Source organism: Buceros rhinoceros, unplaced genomic scaffold, assembly GCF_000710305.1.
Source record: "Buceros rhinoceros silvestris isolate BGI_N320 unplaced genomic scaffold, ASM71030v1 scaffold17732, whole genome shotgun sequence".
Taxonomy (NCBI): Eukaryota; Metazoa; Chordata; class Aves; order Bucerotiformes; family Bucerotidae; genus Buceros; species Buceros rhinoceros.
In genome coordinates, this window is record NW_010400878.1 from 13,203 (window position 1) to 35,223 (window position 22,021).

General features: G+C 41.5%; 1 protein-coding gene across 1 annotated transcript in view; it reads right to left on the minus strand.

Moving 5' to 3' along the window:
• Window positions 1-22,021, minus strand: part of MCF2L2 (MCF.2 cell line derived transforming sequence-like 2) — a 66,979-nt gene that overhangs the window by 7,650 nt on the left and 37,308 nt on the right. Inside the window, exons 5-13 of the mRNA XM_010132078.1 lie at window positions 20,742-20,861; window positions 15,197-15,313; window positions 11,037-11,186; window positions 9,916-10,040; window positions 8,320-8,434; window positions 7,552-7,671; window positions 6,089-6,280; window positions 5,077-5,268; window positions 4,500-4,677 (exon numbers count right to left, since the gene is read on the minus strand). Of these exons, the coding sequence (XP_010130380.1) occupies window positions 4,500-4,677; window positions 5,077-5,268; window positions 6,089-6,280; window positions 7,552-7,671; window positions 8,320-8,434; window positions 9,916-10,040; window positions 11,037-11,186; window positions 15,197-15,313; window positions 20,742-20,861 (1,309 nt within the window). The remainder of the gene's footprint in view (window positions 1-4,499; window positions 4,678-5,076; window positions 5,269-6,088; window positions 6,281-7,551; window positions 7,672-8,319; window positions 8,435-9,915; window positions 10,041-11,036; window positions 11,187-15,196; window positions 15,314-20,741; window positions 20,862-22,021) is intronic.

Below are 22,021 nucleotides of genomic sequence, written 5' to 3' on the forward strand. Positions count from 1 at the left end.
CCCCCCCCCCCCCCCCCCCCCCCCCCGAAATTGCACTAAGCTGAATCACATTAACACCCACGTGGGTTGAAACCTTTACACCTACAGCACCAGCTTCTCTTTCCCCTGTCAGCAGCAGAAGCAGCAGGAAGTAGTCACAGTTTGAGGAGTGACTCCCAAAAGGAGGAACCCATCTGAACTGGGTCTGGTACAGTTCTTCCTTGTCGCCCAACCTCTAGCCACACATTTTTGTTCCCTTTTTTGTCAGCACTGCTGTTCATGCAACTGCATGAGGAGGAGTCTGAACTAGCCAAAACAAAAGACAGAACACCCCACAGCGACAGTTTTCCATTCCCTCCTTTGTTCCCACAAGCTGTGAGACCGTAAGTACTGAGGGAAAGCAGAGTCACAAATACACTGCTGTGCTGGGCAAAGAGGAGGGGAGAAAGAGAGGCTTTGACAGCCCTACATTAACAAGGACTTGAGCTGTTTCGTGATCATACTATAAGGAAACAAGGAGTGCAGGGGATAAGAAACATATTTCGTCTCTGAGTTCCAAAGGAAATGAGACTATAGGAGCCAAGACTGTTCATACATAATGAATGCGTACTAACGCAGATTTTTTTTTCCCCAAATGCTTAAAATTCTGCCAAACCTGGACACTTTAGGAAGGGACAAAACTATTTTGCACTGCCACGTTCCAGCTCTTGCCACAAAGGTAACTAAAACAAGATGACTTTCCCGTTCATTTTTTAGTCAAGTTTTCCAAGAAAGTGTCAGGCTGAAGAAAATAGCCTTTGGGACAGTTTCAGTTGAAAGCGTTAGAGTTTGGGAGAATCACAAGCAAATTAAAATAAAGAAATCCTAACTACAGCCATCCCTGATAGTTTATATTATCCTTTGCTGTTCTGTAGCTTATCCCACTGCTCCTGACAGCCTATGGGCAATACGAGCCAAAATGATTTGACTGTGTGGACCTAACCCAATTCACTCTAGCTAAGGATTTTGTTCAGAAATGCAGACCACAAATATGTAGTCAAATCATCAAAAATTATGCCCTCAGAAGTGAACTAGAGCAACGGAGTTTCCCCATAAAGTGCCACTTTTTTCCCAGCACATACAGGGACAAGTTTAGCCATTAGCAATATTCCAGCAGCTTCCATTGGGAGTAAACAGAGTTCATCTCAAAATAAGTTGTCATATATACTACTTAAATATTTTCAAGGCTTTTCTTATAGGGTCAGCAGAGGGTTTTCTGCCTTTTCTGGGTTGATCTGTGCATAATATTTAAGCAGATTCCCTCAGCTATGAGGTGCACCAAGTCCAGCTGGCATAGACTTGGGCATCGTAATAATTCTAGTACGAGTTTTTCAATGCTGAACAGGCTTGTCTCTGCAAAATTTATAAGCTCATTTGTGAAACCAAAAGCTTCAAGCAAAAATGGGATGAATTTAAAATTTTGCTTCAGAATTTCCACAGAAAACCACTGGGTGCGGGAGAGTTTACAGTGCAGCTCTGAGTTGCCTTTCTGGATTTTCACTAAGCTAAGACTTTGCCAAGAGTCACCAGAGACTATAAGGACATAGACAGAAGAAACTGTCACAGTCGTTTCCTGAAGGAAATCTGCCCTTTCTCTCATACAAGCTCTCAGCTCTGCCTGTAGGCACCTGTGCGTATGTCCATGTAAAATGAAGAGTCTCACAGTTACAATAATGGAGTATTTCATGCCTGAGCCTTCACATCTGTTAAGATTTTTCGATTAGCACCCTGAATTGGATTGAATTTTCTCTTCCACTCCTCGTTAGGGAAATGGATAGTCAGCAAGTAAGAACAAAACAAAAAATATTCTGGAACCCACATAACTTTTTGCTTTCACAGACAACCACTGCAATGCTGCCATGGTATTGCTACATCTGCTGCCTGGGAACAAAAGCCTTTCTTTCTGGTCTTCTATTTCTATTTACCGTATTTCATTGCCTTTGCCTGCCTTTGTATTTACACAGTCTAGGAACATAGGATTTGCCGGTTGCCATATTCTGTTTTGAAAGCTCTAAGAAATATTCAGGTATGTCCTGGGTAACAAAAGCTAATGAGTTACAGTATCTGCTTCAAGAGGGTGCTTTAGCCTCTCTCATTTTTCCAAGATGGTGCTCAGTAAATTCTCCCTATAAATAAATGCTGATGCTGCATTTATCCTGTGAATGTGAAGAAAGGGCACAGAGGAAAGTCCAAAAGAGGGTAGCTTCAAGAAGAACAGACTTTCATAGCCTCATTTTCAAGGCGTGGAATAGGACTCAGTGTCCCCGTTTCTATTCTCAGCCATATTTCAGACTCATACTGTGAAACCCCTTTGTGAATCATTCAGTTTATCTGTGCTTCAGTTTTCTTTCTGGAAAAAAAAAAACAGGTTAAAATACTTACCAGAATTTCCCAAGTGCTTTGGCATTCTGAGGGAAAGGGCACTGAGGAAATTCAAAGTATAGCTCTTTGTACCGGACAACTGGATAATACCCAAAGGATGCCATCACACAGTATATGTAAATATACATGTTCTGCTCACAGCAGTTAAAATAACTGCTTTTGAGCCCCAAGATAAGCTGTAGACAGGCAGGGATTTTCGTTTCTTTGTACAGAGGTAGTCTAGGTCAATCGCCTTCAGGAGCAAAGATTGTGAATGAGGTGCTGCCATTTACTTATCAATGTCTGAACAGGACGGGGTTGCACTTTGCATCTCCTCAGAGAACAACTGGAGTAACATTTTTAAATGAATTTCATCTACCTCTTATTTTGGAACAGGACATCAGAGACTAATCCTTGTCATGCGGTTGCCCTGTAATTGTGTTGTAGAACACTGAACTGCCATGCAATGGTCAGAGCAAGGGAGCATCTCATGATTATCTGGGAAACAGCTGGTAGTATTGGATTGGCTGTATGAACAAGAATCAAAACTGAAAGCATTGTCATTTATATAGCTGTGAATATTTGTTAAGGGTCTACCTATTCCGAAAGTTTAATTAAAAAAAGTCTGCAAGTGCTCTAAGATGACAGTAAGTTTAAGAAACACAGAGACTGCATGCATAAACAGAATGGCAAGACTAGCTTTTAGCCTGAAGATGCAGTTGCACAATAGGTGAAAGTTATTCTCAAAATGTACTGCCACTAACAAGGACTAACCAGCACTGAGCCACTGACCCCATAAACCCATCTTTCTGCAACCACTAGTGGCCATGCAGTGAACAATCTGATCAGCTGAGGTTAGTGTTGCTTTGAGCAGGTGAGTGGGCTATGTGATTTCCAGAGCTCCATGCATCTTTGTAACTCGTGCAATGGAAAGCTAACTAGTACTTTTTTTGTAGTGAGTTTATCAAGTTCTCAAGGTATATCACAACTCATCCAGCTAACTGACTGCCAACAACAGTACAAGAGCGGAGGTCATTGCTGGAGGCTGTGTGGGTAGCAGAGCAGGACCTCTTCAAAGGTACTGTGGTCTCAGCTTGCCTTAAGCCAGTAGTGAAGTTGAAACTTGAGGTAGCAACCGGATGTTAAGAACACAGCTAGCATGGTTTGGGTGTAAAAACTATAAATGTCAGACCAGCATAGTAGCTGGAAGATGATGATGATCTTCATCGATAAGAAAGCAAGAGTGCTGGAGAGCAGAGGGGAACAGGGATGTTTGTATGACATTGTGATCGTATGCCTAAGAAAGCAAAATGGTCAGGTTACTGGCCATCCTAATCTTCCTGTTGAGAAAGTTTTTTGCATGCTCTTCAGGCAAATTAGGGTTTTTTCAAGGCTTTTTGCTAAAGTTTCCTTTTAAAAAAGCCCTAAAGTTCCTTTTTTAAATTTCCTAAAAGCATTTCTGGTGAAAAGGGACAACCCCTTCCTGCCACCAAATAGAGGGTCACTGGTTGCACTGCTTCAAATTAGCTTCACCCATGTTCTTTTTGCAGAAAATATCTGTCTTGGTTAAAGGTGCATGCTAACCTCAAATCAGAAACTTTCAGTTAATTCTGAACAGAAGAAACATTCAACTTTTATAGTTAGTAGGGGACAACACTAGAAAGGGAATAAATAGTTACAGAGAAGGAAAAAGCAAAAATTGCACAAAAGAGTTAGAGTCACTAATGAACCCTTAACCTTTGCAAGTATCTGATGGAAACTTGAGGGATTGTGACCCTTTAAAGTCGACTATTCACATTACAGTGTATGCAATGTAAAAGGGGTTCTGATGCTTACTTTGCATACTTGCAGTGACTAGCCTGGTTTAGGTTTTCAAGAATTAGCAATAAAAGACATACTGAGAAACAGTATAGAAACATAGTCTGTAGGTTAGACCTAGGAAGAGAAGCCTGAATTGTTTTGATTCACTCTTGTTTGTGTATTTGCAGTGACAGATATTTCACATTCACTTTTAACAGCTGCGCCTTCAAGGCTGAACTGAACATCAAATTCTGATAACAAAAATTAAACACGTGGACAAAACATTTGTGTGTATCTGAAAGCAGCTGTTCATGGCCTACCTACTCCTGCTGGTCTGGTAGTCTTTGGTGATGCTCGCTTTGGGGAAGATTCAGGATGTGGGGCAACTGGTTGTACCGGCCGGGTCTGTTTGGCTGCCAGCTTCTTCAGACTTACTTGCCTCTTGTCAAACATTTCTTGTACGTCTTCTAGTTTTTGTAGAATTCTTTGGGCGTTGGCCTAGGCAAAGAAAAAGCAAACAACAGATGGTTGTCAGTGCTGGACTGAGCAAATTAAGAGAGGACTTCTGTTATCTAGATTCAAATGAGCTGAAGATCATACTGTGCTGCAGGTTAACGCAACCATGCAACCAGCCCATGCACTCCATGCAGACTGTTTCACTGAGTAGGTGATGGTGCAGTCTTTCTAGCACTACTCTGGAGAAAATAATGTATGTGTTCCTCCACTACTCATCTGAGTAAAACTTACTGCCTCAGGTGCTCACCTCTGTGCCCTTTTGGCGTTGGGAAAGAGGCATATTTGAGCAGGTCAAATATATAGCCCAGTACACTCTCATGTACAAGGCAATTGGCAATTTTGAAATTCTAAGTGAGTGTATGCACATCTGAGGGGTTTTACCTTTATTTCAGGGGTGAGGATCGTGTCAAACTGATTGTAGAACTCCTTCGGGTTAGAGAGCTGGTGTTCCTTAGCCGTTACCAGGAACTTCTCAATTTCAACGAGTGCGGTTTCAGCTCCCTCTTGTGACTGGCACTTGTCCACAGCTTGGGAAGCTAAGAGGTAGATTCCAGCTTCACACCATTGGCTTGCCTTTAAAAAAAAAATGAGACAAAAAGGACTCCATCATCACTGTCAGTCCATGTCGTGAAGCTTTGCTTCTAACCCATGAAATATGGATTTGGCCTAACATGTCACTAAAGGGAATGGATGTTACTTCGTAGCACCCAACAGTTCTTGGCCACAGGTCACCCCACCTAGATCTGTAGAACAATAGCAAGTTCATTTCAGCTCTCATGGGCTAGATGATCCAGGAACATGTGAAATAATAATATTCTGAGCAAAGAGGAGAGGTGTTACTGTGGTTGCCACAAATCAAATCTCTCAGCTGTACTACCTCATTTTGGTGTTTGGTCACACAATTAGCCAAAGAGCAAAACAAATATTTGAACCATATCAAAATTCTGCAAAACTTCTTAGGCCTATAAAACTCAGTAAAAAACCTCCAAAGTAGGGTTTTACTGAAAAATTCAGGTAATTCCTGATTCAGATGAGGCTGGAATTTCATACAGACATTCTCAAACCTTTTAGTTTGCTATTCCAGCTAGATCAGAGAAAGTGAAAACAACTGGGCAAGAAGTAAACTGTTCAATTTTTGTCACTGGAATACACATGGTTCACATTTCAAATTTAGGCCTCGCTCAATATTTATTAGTTTGATTTACTACTTTTCTTCATTTTAAGTCCATCATTATGGGAAGCTACTGCTGCAGGTTTAATAGTAACAGTTTCTGAATGAAATGGAGAAAAAAAGAATGGATGCTTTTTCTCTTCATCCAAATTCCTGAGCTTATAAAAATATTAATTTTTAGTAGAACCTTACCAGGGCTGTTATCTGAGAAGGTTCACTCACCTTATCTAACTGCTTGTGCAGCTCAAGAGACTTGCCCAAAATATCATACTTTTTCTTGGTCTCATTGGTAAAGTCATCACAAATACGCCTGAGTTCAACACACTTTGGTCTAATAGAGTCAACTGCATAATGGTTGTTTTGGATGAGCTGGTCTCCATGGAGAGCTAGAGACTGGGCCTTCTCCAGAGGTTCCTGTGAAATTCATGAGGAAAAATCCGAAGTTAGATCTTAAAATGCCATGCATAATAAAGACAATCCAACTCAGTAATCCCAGGTGCAGCCCAGCAGTAAAAGTTTGGGATATTAATCTAGCTGATATGTCTTACTTTATATTTACATAGAAGACCAACTTTGTTGCCAATGAGTATATTGAAACACAAAAAGGTTCCATCTGAACATCAGGTAACACTTCTTACTGTGAGGGTGACTGAGCACTGGAACAGGTTGCCCAGTGAGGTTGTGGAGTCTCCCTCTTCGAAGATATTAAAATGCTGTCTGGACAACCTTCCCTCCCGGGCAACCTGCTCTAGGTGATCCTGCTTGAGCAAGGGTGTTGAACAAGATGACCTCCAGAGGTCTGTGGTATTTGTGATTCCATGAGTGTATGCCTTCTTTCTCACATAACAGCGACATTCATTATATAAGGGTTTTTTCCCTGCAAAGTTCCCAATAATCAAAAGATCCCTATATTTTTTTACTCACTAACTGCCAGGTTTATAATACTTCAGTTTATTTTTGATCCCAAGATACATTTTTTGAAAACTTCAGATATTACTGACAATCCATAAGCTTAGCTACAGTAAGATGAAATAAGAGATGGCTAACAGGAATAGAGCACACATCAACACCTTATATGATGTGGACAATGGAAGGAAAATTCATGTTACTGTAAATTTTATTCCTTTAGACTTCTGCAGAAAAGCTGCAAAGATCACAATATTCCTAATCCTATTCCTAAAGATGATTATCAGCTTTTCCATTTGTTCATGTGCGTCCTTCTCCAATTCAACTTGCTCATTTGATCAATGCTTTGTAATGATACTAAATGTGATGTATATTGCAGCTGACCAGCTGGTGGAATTGCAAAGTTTAAATGTCTGGAAAAGACAGGTGTTTATTGGAAGGCATGGATGTTCCTCAAACTGCTGTTAGTCTGAACAGAATGGTCTTAAAAGTTATCTGGCCAAGGTAACCTGTAAAGTAGTCCGAGCTTTTCAGATTCCAAAGATGGACCTAACCTTTCCTGGTTTGAAATACCGATTTTTGAACTGGATTCTAGCTTTCCAAGAAGTGAACTGGAACAACTTGGTCTGAACAACCCTGACTTCTGGAAATTAGTATCTGAGTTTTGCAATTTAAAATAATGACTCATGGAAGAGAGTAAATGTGGTGTAAGGACAGTGACAGAGAAGTGTTTAGAAGATCATGTCTATAGCAGCTAGAATGCTGTATTGAGTGCAGACCTGTCCTTTCTCTTCCAGTTGCTTCTGTTCCTTTAGGAGGTGCTCCACTCGAGTCACACTGTCTCCAATGTCAGCAAAATGTGCTTGTGCTTCCATGAGATTATCCAATGTCAGTTTTACCTAAAAAACAACAACAAAACCCATTAAAAAACCACAAACAAAAAACCCCCGATTAAAAAACACACCCAAAATCCCATTGCAAGGTACTCGTAAGGTTAAAACAAATTTATGTCTTCTAAACATTCACCTACATCCTTTAGAAGAGTCTGCATCTCAAGTTCAGTCTTTCGGCTTGTTCCAAGGTGGAAAAGCCAAGGAATAAAGCAACAATCAACTATTCTTCACAGAGCTGCCCTGCTTCTTGCTGTTTGGGGCCACACGCTTTTGTCAGTATTACTCCAGAATACGCACTACTCCAGCTCCTGGGCTGACAGCTGGGCTTTCTGAACTGTATTCCATGGTCTCTGGTGGGACTGGCAACTTACCATCACCAAGGGAGTGATATTTGATAAAATTGCACAGATGCAAAATGATTTATCAAGAAGTTGGTGTTTCACATTTTGGCCTAACAAGCTGGCACTTTCTTATTCAAATGTTGTGAGATATCTGATAGCTGTCAAGAATGTAATGCCTGAATATCCATTTCCTATTTCAGAATGAAGGGCTTGTTTCCCAATCTCCTTTCAGGATCACCAGTATACTCTGCGTATGGGTAAAATTCGACCTTATTTAGCACGGAAGGCTAGCCAGAATGAACAGATGGAATACCTCTCTAAAATCATGTTCAAAGTGTCGAAGCTGCAGGCATTGTTCTAGTTTTAGGTGATGCTTGGTCCAAAATTGATCAAAAGCCTTTTCTGTTTCATCCAACTGAGCCAACAACCTGTTAAGAAATTAGAATGAAAAGAACTTAATCTTTTTCTATAGTTTATTTCTTTTAAGTTACACCAGCTGATGACAGAAAACAGGGTAGGGAGATGGTGGGAAGCCTACACCCTATAAGAAGGGTCTGTGTTAGCTTTCCCTTAAGCAAAAGAGGGGACAGGTCGGAGTGTGACTGAGGAGTGACAACTACGTGATCCACTGTGCCAGTTGCAGTCCTGCCTCCTGTCCTGCATCAGGCACGCAGAGCTGTTCCATGTGCTGGAACAGAGGCAGCTGTCTCTCTCTAGCTTCCACTCAGTTCTTCAAACCTAATTCACCCCAGGCTAATGCAGATTGAATATAATGCCATTATTATTTTATGGAATGTTTAAAGCAGCAACACGTTCATTTTCTTCACCCATTAGAAATACGCAAGGACTGAATCTTTTTTCCCAGTCCATTAAAAACAATAGCTTGGAATCTCATAACGCATCCCATGGATATTGTTTCACCTAGAGTAAATGACGAAACATTTATCTGCAAATAAATTAGTATCAGCATGTCAAACATCCTGTCTGACACCAGACTAGTGATTCATCCTCACAGTCTGTCAATGATCTATTAATTATATTACAAAATAGAACAATTTAAACTGAAAAAAAAAGAAAATAAAGTCTTCTCTGAATATCCTGTATTTCAATAGATGGACACTCCTTGATCTCCTGCAAGCCCAGCAGGTACTGAAATCAAGTTATTTGGGCACCAATATCTCTCTCCTATTCCTCTCAAAAACAAAGTTCTCTTTTCAGTTTATCCCTGAAAAATGTTTCTTTAATCAAACCTAGTTGTTGAATTCAAGATGAATTTGCAGATTCCTTTGGGATGTCTGTTTAAAGGATTTTAAAGTATTCAGTGAAAAATATCTGCTCAGCTTTACTCTTAGCGGCTTTGTTCCCAGTGAATGCAGACACACTGAAATACTAGCGCGGCATTTCTCTTTCCACTGCATCACATGGCACAGCAGAAACTTCTACACTGTGACTAGAACCTTTATGGTAATAACTAGCATTGTAGGAAGAAACATGGGCTTCTCTCTCTCTGTGCAGCTGTGAAGGGGTACGTTTCAGAGTATCATCTACAACTGTTCCTCCTCCAGTGTTTGACAAGCACATACCCTCTCATCTGACATGGATTCAGATGCCACTTTCTAACCAGGCACAGAAGTTTGGAGGATGCATATGTTATGGGGAAAATAAGTCCCACATTAAATCCTCAGCCCACAGTTAGTGGTCCAACCAAAAATTACCAAGAAATTCACGACTTGTTTGAACTTGCCTTAACAGTTTAATCAAAGCTATTCCCTTCTCTGAGTTACTTGTCCAATAAAACCTGAATAGCCGAACCAGCGGGAATTTATAATCTGCATTTTTAAATAATTTAAATTATGCTTGCTTTTCTTAGGAATAAATAAGCAGTTTGCACAGGGTAATCTTCACTGACCTTTCTACTGTTGCCACATTTTCCAGCTCATCTGGACTGAGTTTGCTGTTGGCACTTCGAGTGACTGGCTCCCTAATGCATGTCAGTAGGGTAGCACCCTGCTTCACAGCCAGTTTCAGCTCATCCTGAGGGGAAAAAAAAAAAGCCAAACAAATTATATGTACTTTAACAACAGTCGCATCTCTTGGACAACATAGCAATGCTAAAGAAGGATTCTGGAACAAAATATAAACACTTACATACAAAGACAACACGATTTTCTAGAAATGCAGACGCTATTTACTTTGAATAGTAGATTCCTTTCTGAGAAAAGGTGTAGTGTATGACTTCTGAGCAGATTGCATTTTTGACCAGGCCACTTGCAGAATAAATTATTCTACCACAAATTGAATATGAGCTGAGAGACCGTGCTGAAACATTGCACTTCTTAATGGAATCGCCTTGAACAGCTTTGTGACCTGCTGAGCTACAGTACATCAGCTATCAAGGAGTCAACCACAGAAGAAAGTGCCTTCCCAGCATGGACAATGAGCAATGACAAGGACAATGATGCTCAAACATTAACATGTCACCTGAGGAGTCCCCACATCACTGCACACTTCTTGCATGTATTCTTGTGCTAATATAGCTTAAGTGGTATTTTTTTCTCTTGTGTTTAGCCTAAGGTGTTTGTTGTCAGCAGTAATGTTTTTCTCTGAGCCCTACTCTGCTAAGTTAAACTCACCCCAACTTTAAAAAAAAAAAAAACCAAACCAAACCAAACCAACAATAATCATCTAGTTAGGTCATTCTATCTATTACTGGATTATCCCCACAGATGGTCCCTACATCTGCTCCAGTGAGTTCATCCTTTCTGATGAACTCTTCATCAGGAGCTTGTGCTATTCCAGACAAGATCCCATCACACCTGCTCGTACAGTAGAAGTGGTATTTCCCTGTTCTATCATTCCTGCAGCTGCAAAACATCCTTTTTAATAGTTGAATCAAATCAACCTCCTGAACCTAGGTTTCTCTTCTCTTCAGTAGTTTTCAGACAATGGATGGCTAAATGATGGCAGAAAATTTTGTTAAATCGAAAATCATATAGTTCACTGACGGAGCTGTCACGAGACAACATTCACCTTCAGCTTGCTATGGTGGTCAGTGTGTGCAGAGAGCAAGTCCTCTGTGCAGTGCACATCGTTGGGAAGTTCAGTCTCTGCTAGGTCTGTTCCAAAGGTCTGTAGCATCTGTGCTGTTGTCTTCACTGTCATTGCAAAGTTTTCAATAGCCTGGAAAAGCAAGAGCATTAAGTCACAGACTGGTTATTTATTTACCCTTAGCCCTTTAACAATGCTTAGTCCTTCAGGCACACAATGCTGCAAGTATTATGTGCCTGTAAGGCTGGCCACTTTGCCCTTTTTTGGGTGGATGTGTTAAAAGTTACAAATTAAATCTTATGTCACAAATGGTATTTTCACAGGCCTCCAAGTATTGTCATCTCCATGAACCAGCTGGGGAACTCCCAGAGCTTAACAGAAGCAAAAAAACCACAGAGGACATCAGCTTCACAGCCAGGACTGAAACTTCTGATTCTCTGTCCATGCTTGCTGGAAAATTCTGCTGTGTTTGAAATTTTAATGAAGACTTTATTTAAGTTGGGGAGGCTCCAAAAGTATATAAGGCAAAGCCTTTTACATTTATATTTATACAGCCATTGTTCACTCAGCAGCAATCTGTCTTCCCCCGACCAGATAACGTGCATCTCCTTCCTGCCTATCTGTAGTAGATGCGCTCCAGTCACTCCCTCCCATCTGTTCGTATTAGTACACAAATACAAAACCAACTAATTGCAAATACAATTAAAATGCATAAATTCATTGGAGCATTGCTGCTTCTATATCACTAACCTTGTCAGAAGTCTGTGGTTTTGGTGTAGAAAGGAGAGGTGAGGAAGGCTTAAAAACAATGCCGTGTTTTCAGACTAGAATATATTTTTCAGACTTGTGAGATGCGATTAAAACCTTTATACCTAGTAACAAGTAGCTGCATGTGATATTTTTTCATGACCATACCCCAATTTCTTTAGGGACTGTATTGATCTAACGCTCCCAATGATTTGAGTCAGTCAACAGCACTAGGAATGATTTTACCACAGACAAACACTACTTTTTGCACACTACATACTTTTTGCGAACTGCATTCCTTTCTCCAGTAATGATGGAAATTCCTCATTTGCACCACAACAGTTAAAACTTTGCTGTGTGCTCAGTGAAAAAGGAGGTAGGTCATCATTCAGAACCATCATGCAGATCATCATTCCACATGTGTGGTCTGAAACATGCCCCAGATGATTCAATGTTAGCAGACTTCATAGCCTTCTTCCATTTTTTCCCCCATAAATTCATGCCTGCTTTCAATGTAAGCAGTAGACCCACATATGCTCTGGCTTAGTGCTTAGCAGCTGTTGCCTGCTGTTTCTCAGCTCTGAAACCATTGAATTGAAGTTGGCTGAAATGTCACACTTTTGATGGCAACACAGAGAGAGCCACCCATGGCCAAAGGCTGTTTCCTAAAAACCAAAAATGTACTCTGTGGGGCTCTGTTGGGCTCCTACCCCTTCAAGATAAGAAAGCAGAAGCAAAGAACAATGCAGTGAGATTGCTGTGTCACTACCATTCAGCAACAGTTTGAAGCTGTTTCAGAAAAAACGCAGTGGCAAGAAAAGATAGGAGAACAGTAAGAGAAACAGCAAAGGTGATGAAGACTAGTTCAGCAAGACTGAAAGCCAGGTTGTTCCAAGGTGCTGACACTGGAGGCTGACTGGAGGTTCCATGTTGGCTGACTGCGCCGTGCATCATGAGCTTAGCAGCGTTTCACTTCGTAGCATCCCTGTCCTGTGTGTATGAATAATTGTTTCACACACCTAAGTTACATCTGTTGGGGTTTTTTCAAGTCTCCGTGCTTGGTAAAAGTTTTTCAAGCAAATTTAACCAAAAGATCTGGTGGTTACATAGCCACACTCACCTCAAATATTGGCTCACTTTTACTTGCATATTTTACCAAACTATATATTCATGATTTATGTAAACTCCTGTCATTGATACTACAGCCTTTCTTGGGCCTCTCTTTACTCCCCTTCCTCATTTTTCCCAAGCTTTTACCTGTTTGAAAGCTCATATAGATGATTCCTTCAGACTTGCCCCTCCTGCAAGGACACCTTCATACTTTTGATACATTTAACATGTAAGCCTGTTTACCTATCTCAATCCTACCCCACTGTAGTCAACACAGCTATAAATGGAGCAAACCAGTGTTTGAGGAAATTCAGATTCTGTGTTTGCATATTCAGAAGCCTGAAATATTTGGTGGTTCTCAGGGAAAATATAATTTAACTTTATAAGGACAAAAAAGCACAGAAAATGATAGCAAGAATGTGACAAAAGTGATTTAGCAAATCTACCTCCGAAAAACTTTTTTTCCTGGTGTTAGACCTGACCTGCAGGTCAGCAACAACAAGCTCAAAGCAAAGGCTGCTCAGAGCACTGCAAAACATTGGGGCTACTTAGATGCGAGTTCTAATATACCAGTCTCGCAAGTAGACCCACAAAGACAAATGCCAACACTGGGATTTTCCGGGAACCAGATTGGCCCGTTTTTGCTTAGGTAAGATAAAACAACAATATTTTGGCTGCTATGGTGCCAGAGTTCAGGGTCTGTTTTTTGTAAACTGTAACATTTTCTGGGCACCACAATGAATTCTTTACACTGTTTTGAAGCAGATGCTGAAATGCATTAACCAATCCAAAAAGCGAACAGACAGAATCACAGAATGGTGGGGGTAGGAAGGGACCTCTGGGAATCATTTAGTCCAACCCCTCCTGCTAAAGGAGATTCATGCAAAGCGGGTGGCACTGGATCACATCCAGCTGTTTTTTTAATATCTCCAGAGAAGGAGAATCCACAGCCTCTCTGGACAGCCTGTTCCAGTGCTCTGCCACCCCGCTTCCTGTTCCAGTTTGTGCCCATTGCCCCTTGTCCTGTCACTGGGCACACTGAAAAGAGTCTGTCCCCATCTTCTTGACATCTGCCTTTTAGATATTTACAAACATTGATTAGATCCCCATCTGCCTTCTCTTCTCCAGGCTAAACACACCCAGGTCTCTCAGCCTTTCCTTGTCAGAGAGATCCCCCAGTCCCCTAATCATCTTCAAAGCCATCCACTAGACTTTCTCCAGTAGTTCCTTGTCTCTCAAACTGGGGAGCCCAGAACTCGATACAACACTCCAGTGTGGCCTCACTAGAGCACAAGAGGGGGAGGAGAACCTCTCTCAACCTGCTGGCCATCCTCTTCTTAATACCATGGCCCCTCTTGGCCACAAGAGCACGTTACTGGCTCTTGGTTAACTTGCTGTCCATTAGGACTCCCAGGTCCTTCTCTGCAGAGCTGCTTTCCAGCAGGTCAGCCCCTAACCTGTACTGGCTCATGAGGTTATTCCTACCCAAGTGCAGGACCTTACACTTGCCCTTGTTGAATTTCACTATGTTCCTCTCCCATGAACTCTCCAGCCTGGCCAGGTCTTGCTGAATGGCAGCACAGCCTTCTGGTGTGTCAGCCACTCCTCCCAGTTTTGTATCATCAGCAAACTTGCTGAGGATAGATTCTGTCCCTTCATCCAAGTCATTGATGAATATGTTGAACAAGACTGGACCCAGTACTGACACCTGGGAAACACCACTAGCTACAGGCCTACTGTAACAATCAAACCTGTAATAAGTTTCCTCAAAGGCAATAGAATAAAAAGTCTTTCTGCCTTCCTACAATTAACTGTTCTTCGGTTACTCAAAATCAGATCTAGCTGGAGGGCATATTTGCGTAGCACAGAAACTATCTAGTGGCTTGAGTATTTTTCTTCTCTTAAAAACACGGACATCATTAAAGTGAGAATTTTGACCTTTGATTCCCAAAGTGCTAAAGCACATGTTCAACCATGAGGCCTAAAAATCTCACAAATTATTCAAAAGCTAAGAACATGCCAAAGGGCCTTGCTGAGTAAGAATACTGTGACACTGTTAGTGTCCAGTCCAGGTCAACAGTGAGATACAAAATACTACTTCTGTTACAGCCTTTTGGGTAATTTATCTTTCTCTATTTGAGTCATGGACTTCCTTTTTCCATGAGTCCCTAGCAGAATCCGTAGGATGAAATGCATCTGAAGAGCATGTACTTAGTTGTTGCTCTGCATTCATCATCTGGACAATTCTAGGTGTAGACATGTGTGAGAACAACACCAACACTCACAGTTCGGTGATGTATCCACTGACTGTGGCCATACTCCAGGGTTCCTCCCAGCTCCCGGGTCAGCTGACTTTTGTCAATATAGCCATGCAGATCAGAGACAGAATTTAACATGATGATCTGAAACAAATCCAAACAAAATGGACTGAGAGAAATAATGAGCCCTTTCAATCATTGTGCCTCAGATCTCAGTTTGCCTTAAACATATATGACCAAACTGCAGTTCCACCATAGGCAGTAAGCTCTCATGATGTATTTCTTCATGCAACAGCCACAGTTTAGTTCCACTAGATTTTGCCTTCTTAACATGTAGATGGCTGCTCTTGAACTAACCATCATTTGACATCATCTTGCTCCACATTAGGCTGTGGATGCGGCCATTTTGCATGTGCATAAAGAGCAAAAGTAAATATGGTATTTATAATGTTCACTCAAGCTTCCATCAAATTATTTCTGTATTTTCTAGACACCTGTTATTTACAGAGAAATTGAGGAGCAGGCAGGTTAATTAACTTCCTCAACACTAACCACCTGGTCCAGGGAAGTGCTGAAGTGAGACCACTGAGAATAAGATTTTCCTTTCAGTTGTATCATTTTTATGGCACTGTATGTCCCCTGAGTTCACTGGCATTATTCCATTTTAAACTACGATGAAAGAGGAAGGAGAGACAAACCTAAATCCATTTTATTACTTTACAGAGTTTTCTTACCACTTTAAGAGTGGTAAGACTCTGGTCTTATCACTAAACCTGCTTAAAGAAAGCACAAGCAGATTTTCCTTCAGTCTCAGGTAAGCAGTATTACCTTTTGACAACCACTGTAAATTTGGCAACACAAGAGGTTACACAAATGACATAATGTATTTAATTATGCCTTGTTGTTCTAAAAGCTGGAAAATACACCACGATTTCAGCAACAGAAAACCAAGATGTTAAGCACAAATGGCTAGAAATTTTCAGCCTTAGACTCTACTATAAGTCAAATGTATTATTTCACTCTGCTGTTTAAAGGAAGGATAACTGGCTATGCCTGCGGGCAGGCTCCAAGGGAACACGGTTAAGTACGCTTGCAAGCACTGTTGGCAATGAGATGAGCACAGGTGTAGGGAGGCAAGAGGATGTATAGACTACGCTGACAGTGCTCTAAGACAAGCCTTGAGATCAAACCTGAACAGGTTTTTAGCTGATCTTTGTTAAAGAATCATTCTAGAATAATTCAGGTTGGAAAGAACCTCAGTTCTCTAGTCCAGCCTCTTTCTCAAAGCTGGGTCAGGTGTGAGATAAAACCAGGTTGGTCAGGGTTTTATCCACCTGGGTCTTTAAAACCTCTGAAGACTGAGACTGTACAACCTCTTTGGGCAGTCTGGTCCACTGCCTGATTACCTTTGTGGTGAAAAGGTTTTCCCTCATATTAAGTCAGAACTGCCCTTGTTTCACTTTATGTCAGTTATCTCTTGTCCCAACGTCATGCATGCTCTCAGTAACCTGCTTGGAGGGAAAGCTGCTGTTATGTCATATTAACTCTCCCAAGCCTTCCAGTCTAGACAAGCCCAGTTCCCCCAGCATCTCCTTACAGAGTCCATGCTTGAAGCTCTGACCTTGATGGTTCTCTGTTGACCTCACATTCAGATCAATATTTTTCTTTTACTGGGGAAACCAAAACTGGACAGGGTTTAGATCTCAGTGTGATCTAACGAGAGCCAAGTAAAGCGTGATAATTGCTTGTCTCAGTCTTCTGGCTAAGCTCCTCTTGATACTGGTGCTGTTAGTGCAGGATGCTGACAGAAGCTGCCAGTGCTCGCTGCTGGCTCATGCACAGCTTGCTGTCTACCAAGACCCCAGGTGCTTCTCAGCAGAGTTGCTCCCCAGAGAGTCAGGCTACAGCCTGTATTGTTTTCAACAATACTACAACACTACTGTGTTGTTGGGAGGGAAGAATGTGGGTTCTTCCTTCTTGAGGGAGTCATCGTCTTCTGGAAGGAAGTCCCTCCCAGTTGCAGGACTTTGCGTTTGTCCCATTTCTAATTCCTATCATGCTGGTCAGCCCATTCCTTGAGCTTACATTCCAGTGGCCCTGTCTTTAAGTGTACCAGCTGCTCCTCCCAGTTTACTGTCATCTGCAAACTTGATTACAGCACACCCGGTTGTCTCTTCATTAATAAAGGTGATAACAGGGCAGGTCCAAGAAGATATCACTGCACCACTCCACTTGTTGCCTGCTTCCAGTTAAAGTATGATCCATTAACGATTATCCTCTGAGCCCAATCATGCAACTAGTTTTTATATCCATCTAGTGTCCACCCATCCAGACTTTAACATCCTAACCTGGGTACAAGAACATTGTGGGAAGCACAGCTGGTCCCATGGACCTGTATGGATTGAATATTCTCAAGTAGTCTATGACTCATTCTTTTTTATTTCTAGCAGTTCATCTTCCTTTGAAACCTGCTTCTAAACACAGATACCAGGAAACCTTGTCGGGGAAGAAACTGAGGCAAAGAAAGCACAGAATACCTCAGTCAAAGCTAAAGGCAAAATTACTCCCTGACTGTGTTACCAAACGCTGTTTCATAGTGATCAAAGCCAGAAAACTCAAAAAACTGCATCAACTTGGCATAGTCTCAGACTGGAACATGAAGTCTATGCACTGCTTCTGAAATTGCAAATCACCTTTGAGAAAGTAAGTTTTAACTGCTTTGAAGCTCTTCCCCAGAGATGTTGCTGACAAGCTGGAAATCTTTTGATACTTCAAACTTTACCATAACTACAGAGGAACACTGTCATGCACTTTTCTTTTAGGAAGAGGTTTGCTTTAACCTGATGTGCTCAGCGTGAGCCACGAAGCAAATCTATTAATATTGCCAGCCATGGTGTTGCCCAGTGGGGCACAAGCCCCCACCCTGTAGGAGAAAGCCTAGGAGCAATCCAACATCCATCTAAGAAACCAATCTTACATTAGCATCTCCCATACTTCTTGCCAGACTGAGGGTAGTCACATTCTGTAAGTTGGAGAATATGAGAGAGAAGCAGTTTAGAAGAGGAGGGCCTGCATAAGCAGGTCATCACGGAACACAGTGCTGCGGTGGGGTGGCTTCATGACGGGTTAGACCATCTGAAAGAAGTCACAGTCTGTAAAGGTCAAAGAAGTGCCTCCAATGGAGAGATTATTCATCCCTTTATGTACATTATAAAGATGCTTTAATTGATTTCCCATGATGGGAGGTTCCTTAGGTAAATCTCTTGAGTGTTCCTTTTCAGCCCCCAGATATTATCTCAGACTAACCCTGGTGTACCTCCGATATTTCTGTATCTTGCTCCTGGGTAACGATATTTAATCAAATCACTATCCCAACAGAGATTTTTCTCAGGAGATTTTATTAACCACATTTGTATGGCAATAAGTCATATAAATCCTGCATTACCTTATTATTATTTCCTTATGTCTGGTTTATTATTTCAGCCTTTATTTACTGCTCCTGTTTGATCTTCTGGCTTCTATTCAATCCAGCGTTGATTTAACCCAGCAAATCTATTTTACTGAACATGTTGGCAGTCTGATAGCCTAGAAAAACTCTTTAACAAATGTTTCCTTAATAAATGCACACCATATTCTCAAAGCCCCTTCTGAATGCTCATGTCCTGGCCCTGACTCACTGGTAGCTGTGATAGGAAATTCAACCAATCCATGGCCCAGTTATGACATTAATGCTGTCATACTGCCAATCACACAACACGAACAAACAACCTGCAAAAAATTTAAAAGATGGTGGTGCTATAAAAGATAGGTACTGTTACATAATTCCTTGAGTAAAGATATCTCCCCTGGGACAAGAACTCTCTGGCCCTGTTCTCAGGCTTGGCATGAAGGATGCTGTTTTCAAGGGGGGCAGTAACTTACCCGTTCTGAAGTTGGAGTACATAGGGGCATACCCAGATGGTCTTTTTAGGATGGGCTGCAACCACAGATGAAAGGCCCCTCCAGAGAGTATGGCAGACCCCACAAACTTAGGACACCTTTAGCACAAACACTAAGCAACTTATAATAGCGTGAGGCGTATGGGGAAAGCCTGCGTATAAATGTGACAGGCCATCTACAGATACCTGAGCAGGAGGCAGGCAGGTCTAGCAGCAAGTATGTCATGCTCTTTGTTTTTGTAAGACTGCTCTCTAAGAGCCCTGTGGCCATAACCAAGACGGCTCAAAATGTGAATGTTCAAGACGACCCCAAACTAAACTCATATCTTGATTTTCCTGCCTGTAAGAAAGATAAATTACTGTTTAATACTTAATGTAGTGCTTGACCTCAGCCTAAAATTAACCTCCCTTACATCTTTGATAGTTTCAAGTTGGATTTGAAATGCAACAGTGTCATCAAATAAATTGCTGAAAGTATACAAGATGCTGAATTGTTAGAAAATGCCAGTCCTTAATGAAGTCGTTCCTTTCTGAGCTGCAGTCACTGGTAGGACAGTTGCTATGGTAACAGGTTGGGGCTTATTAAATACAGGAACATCCATTTTTAAAGGCTATAAAATTATTTTGTCTTGTAATCAAACATTCATTTTTACATCAATTTTGCAGTTTTATTACCAAAAATCCACCCTTGCCAAACTAGAGCCAAGGTTACAACGTAATCCACGATAACCAAATGAATATTCATGGTTCTTTTTCTGTATGCAATGTAATAAATGTGCTGCTGTCTCTTACTTCACAAGCAGCGTAAAGTGCCTTAAACACCTGAACTTCAAACTTAGGTATTGACAGAGCTAGAATCCACTGGAGGAGAGCCGTGGGTCTTTTGCAAAACAATGTGAAACCAAAGCAAAATCTAAAAAAATCATGTGAAATAACTCCAGTAAAATCATTGTGGAACAGCGTATGAGTCTGGTCCAGGATGAAACCCCATCAGTAATCATAACTCAATTTTATTTATACAATATTTGAGCTAGGAACAGCTCCCAGAAGAGCTCTCATAGAATAATCTAAAACTTCAACTCTTTCAGGAGCGACAATCTACTTCAAATCACATTCTCATCAAGTGTATATGAAAAGAAGTAAAAACCCAAAGTTTGGATCCTGAGGGCATGGGGATCATAAAAGGCATTAAGAATAGGCAATGCTATGTGAGCACTTAACAGGGGCACTGTCAGCAGATCCATGGATAATACGTAGTGCAGAATTCAGCTCTAGCCTTTCTCTGCTCTGTAGTCCTAAATATTTACGTTTGTCACTGGAGTGAGAAAATCTACCTTTGCCTACATCAGGGGAATGGCTTCACTGAGTTAAGATGTTAATACTTTGAAAACTTGTCACATTTTATAGCTAGACTGACCTTCCGCATGGGAATGTATCCATTAAATACTGTGAAGCATCCACTGGTAATTAACTCCTTGGCATTACTACTAGATACACCATACAGACCCAGATAATAGTCCCCAATTGCCACTCGCAAGCAAGTTTCAATTACTGGGTTATGAGAAATTGCTGACACCCATGAACCGCAGACATGGAGATAAAGAAAACATGTGGGCAAAAAGATGCATGCTTACCGGTACCTTCATTTTAAAGTCATCTCGATAGAGTTTAATGCCAATGTCAGCGATTGTCCTTTGGATAAAGCGGGAGGGTCGCAGGACAAACACCAGCTGCAGGTTTCCTGGAAATGCTCCCTGCAAGAAACACAGAACTATTAGAAGGCACGACTCTGCCTCACAGGAAGGCCAAGGGCATTTTCAGCCAAGTATTCCCTGAAGAGAGCAAAGCAGGTAGGACTGACTGAACCTTGCTCAGTCCAGCTGCTAAGATGATGAGCTGGTCCATTCAGCACGTGCCCATTGTGACAATCTCCAAAGGCAATAGAAAGATTGGCCCATGGATTTTACAGCCCAGCCATACACTGTTTTCTGAAACGGATTTAGCACAGAGCTCTAAAGTTTCTGCACTAGTGTCTTCCTCCCCCAGATCTGAACCACACCAAGGCACCTTTACACTACCACATGGTTTTTGCCTTTTTTTTTAGGCTGCAGCCGCTAGAGGGCGAAACCAGCTCCCCGTGCTGGACGTGGTGAAAGCAGCTGGTGGCACAGATGAATCTTCCAGACTGACCTACTTTCTCACTGTGGAAAGGGGTTTAAATGTTTCTAACCTCACGTGTTTCTCCCTGCACACAAGCACTCAACACATTCATCAGATGTGGCCCAGCCTACTTCTCTCACACACTCCTCTGAGCTCATCAAGCATAAAAAAGAACAATTTTGAGAAAACAGCAGCTATAAGAACTGAGAATGTAAAGCAATTCCATCTACATTGTTTAAAAGAACTTTAAGTCGCCTTGGTCATCCCTCCATCCTACACCTCAGTGTATAAGCGCTTGCTCCTCACACAGCACATGCTCCTGGTAATAGATGCATAAAACTAGCTGCTTTTATTAGCACCAAAAATCAGTGCTTAGTTCTGACTTTTGTAAATGAGATATAATATTGTTTCTGTCAGAAATCACTTACTACCACACAAACACAAGTCCCCTGGGATCTGTTTCTTTCAAAAGCAGGCCACATCATCACTCCTCAGTGCACAGGAGGGTACCTCTGTTAACTCTTCTAGGAACCAACCTCAAATTGCTAGAATTTATATTGCAGTCAACCCAGCAAATAAGGAATTTGTCCTAATTCAACCCTAAACAAGGCTGTGTAATTTGTTACTGCAGCTTCCTCTCTCTCTCTTCTTTAACACCCATGAGCTTCAGGGCAGGAAAGAATCTGCATACACAGCCAGAAAATGGGAGCTAAAAATGAGCACATAAGACTGTATCTTGTGCTGAAGGTTCAGC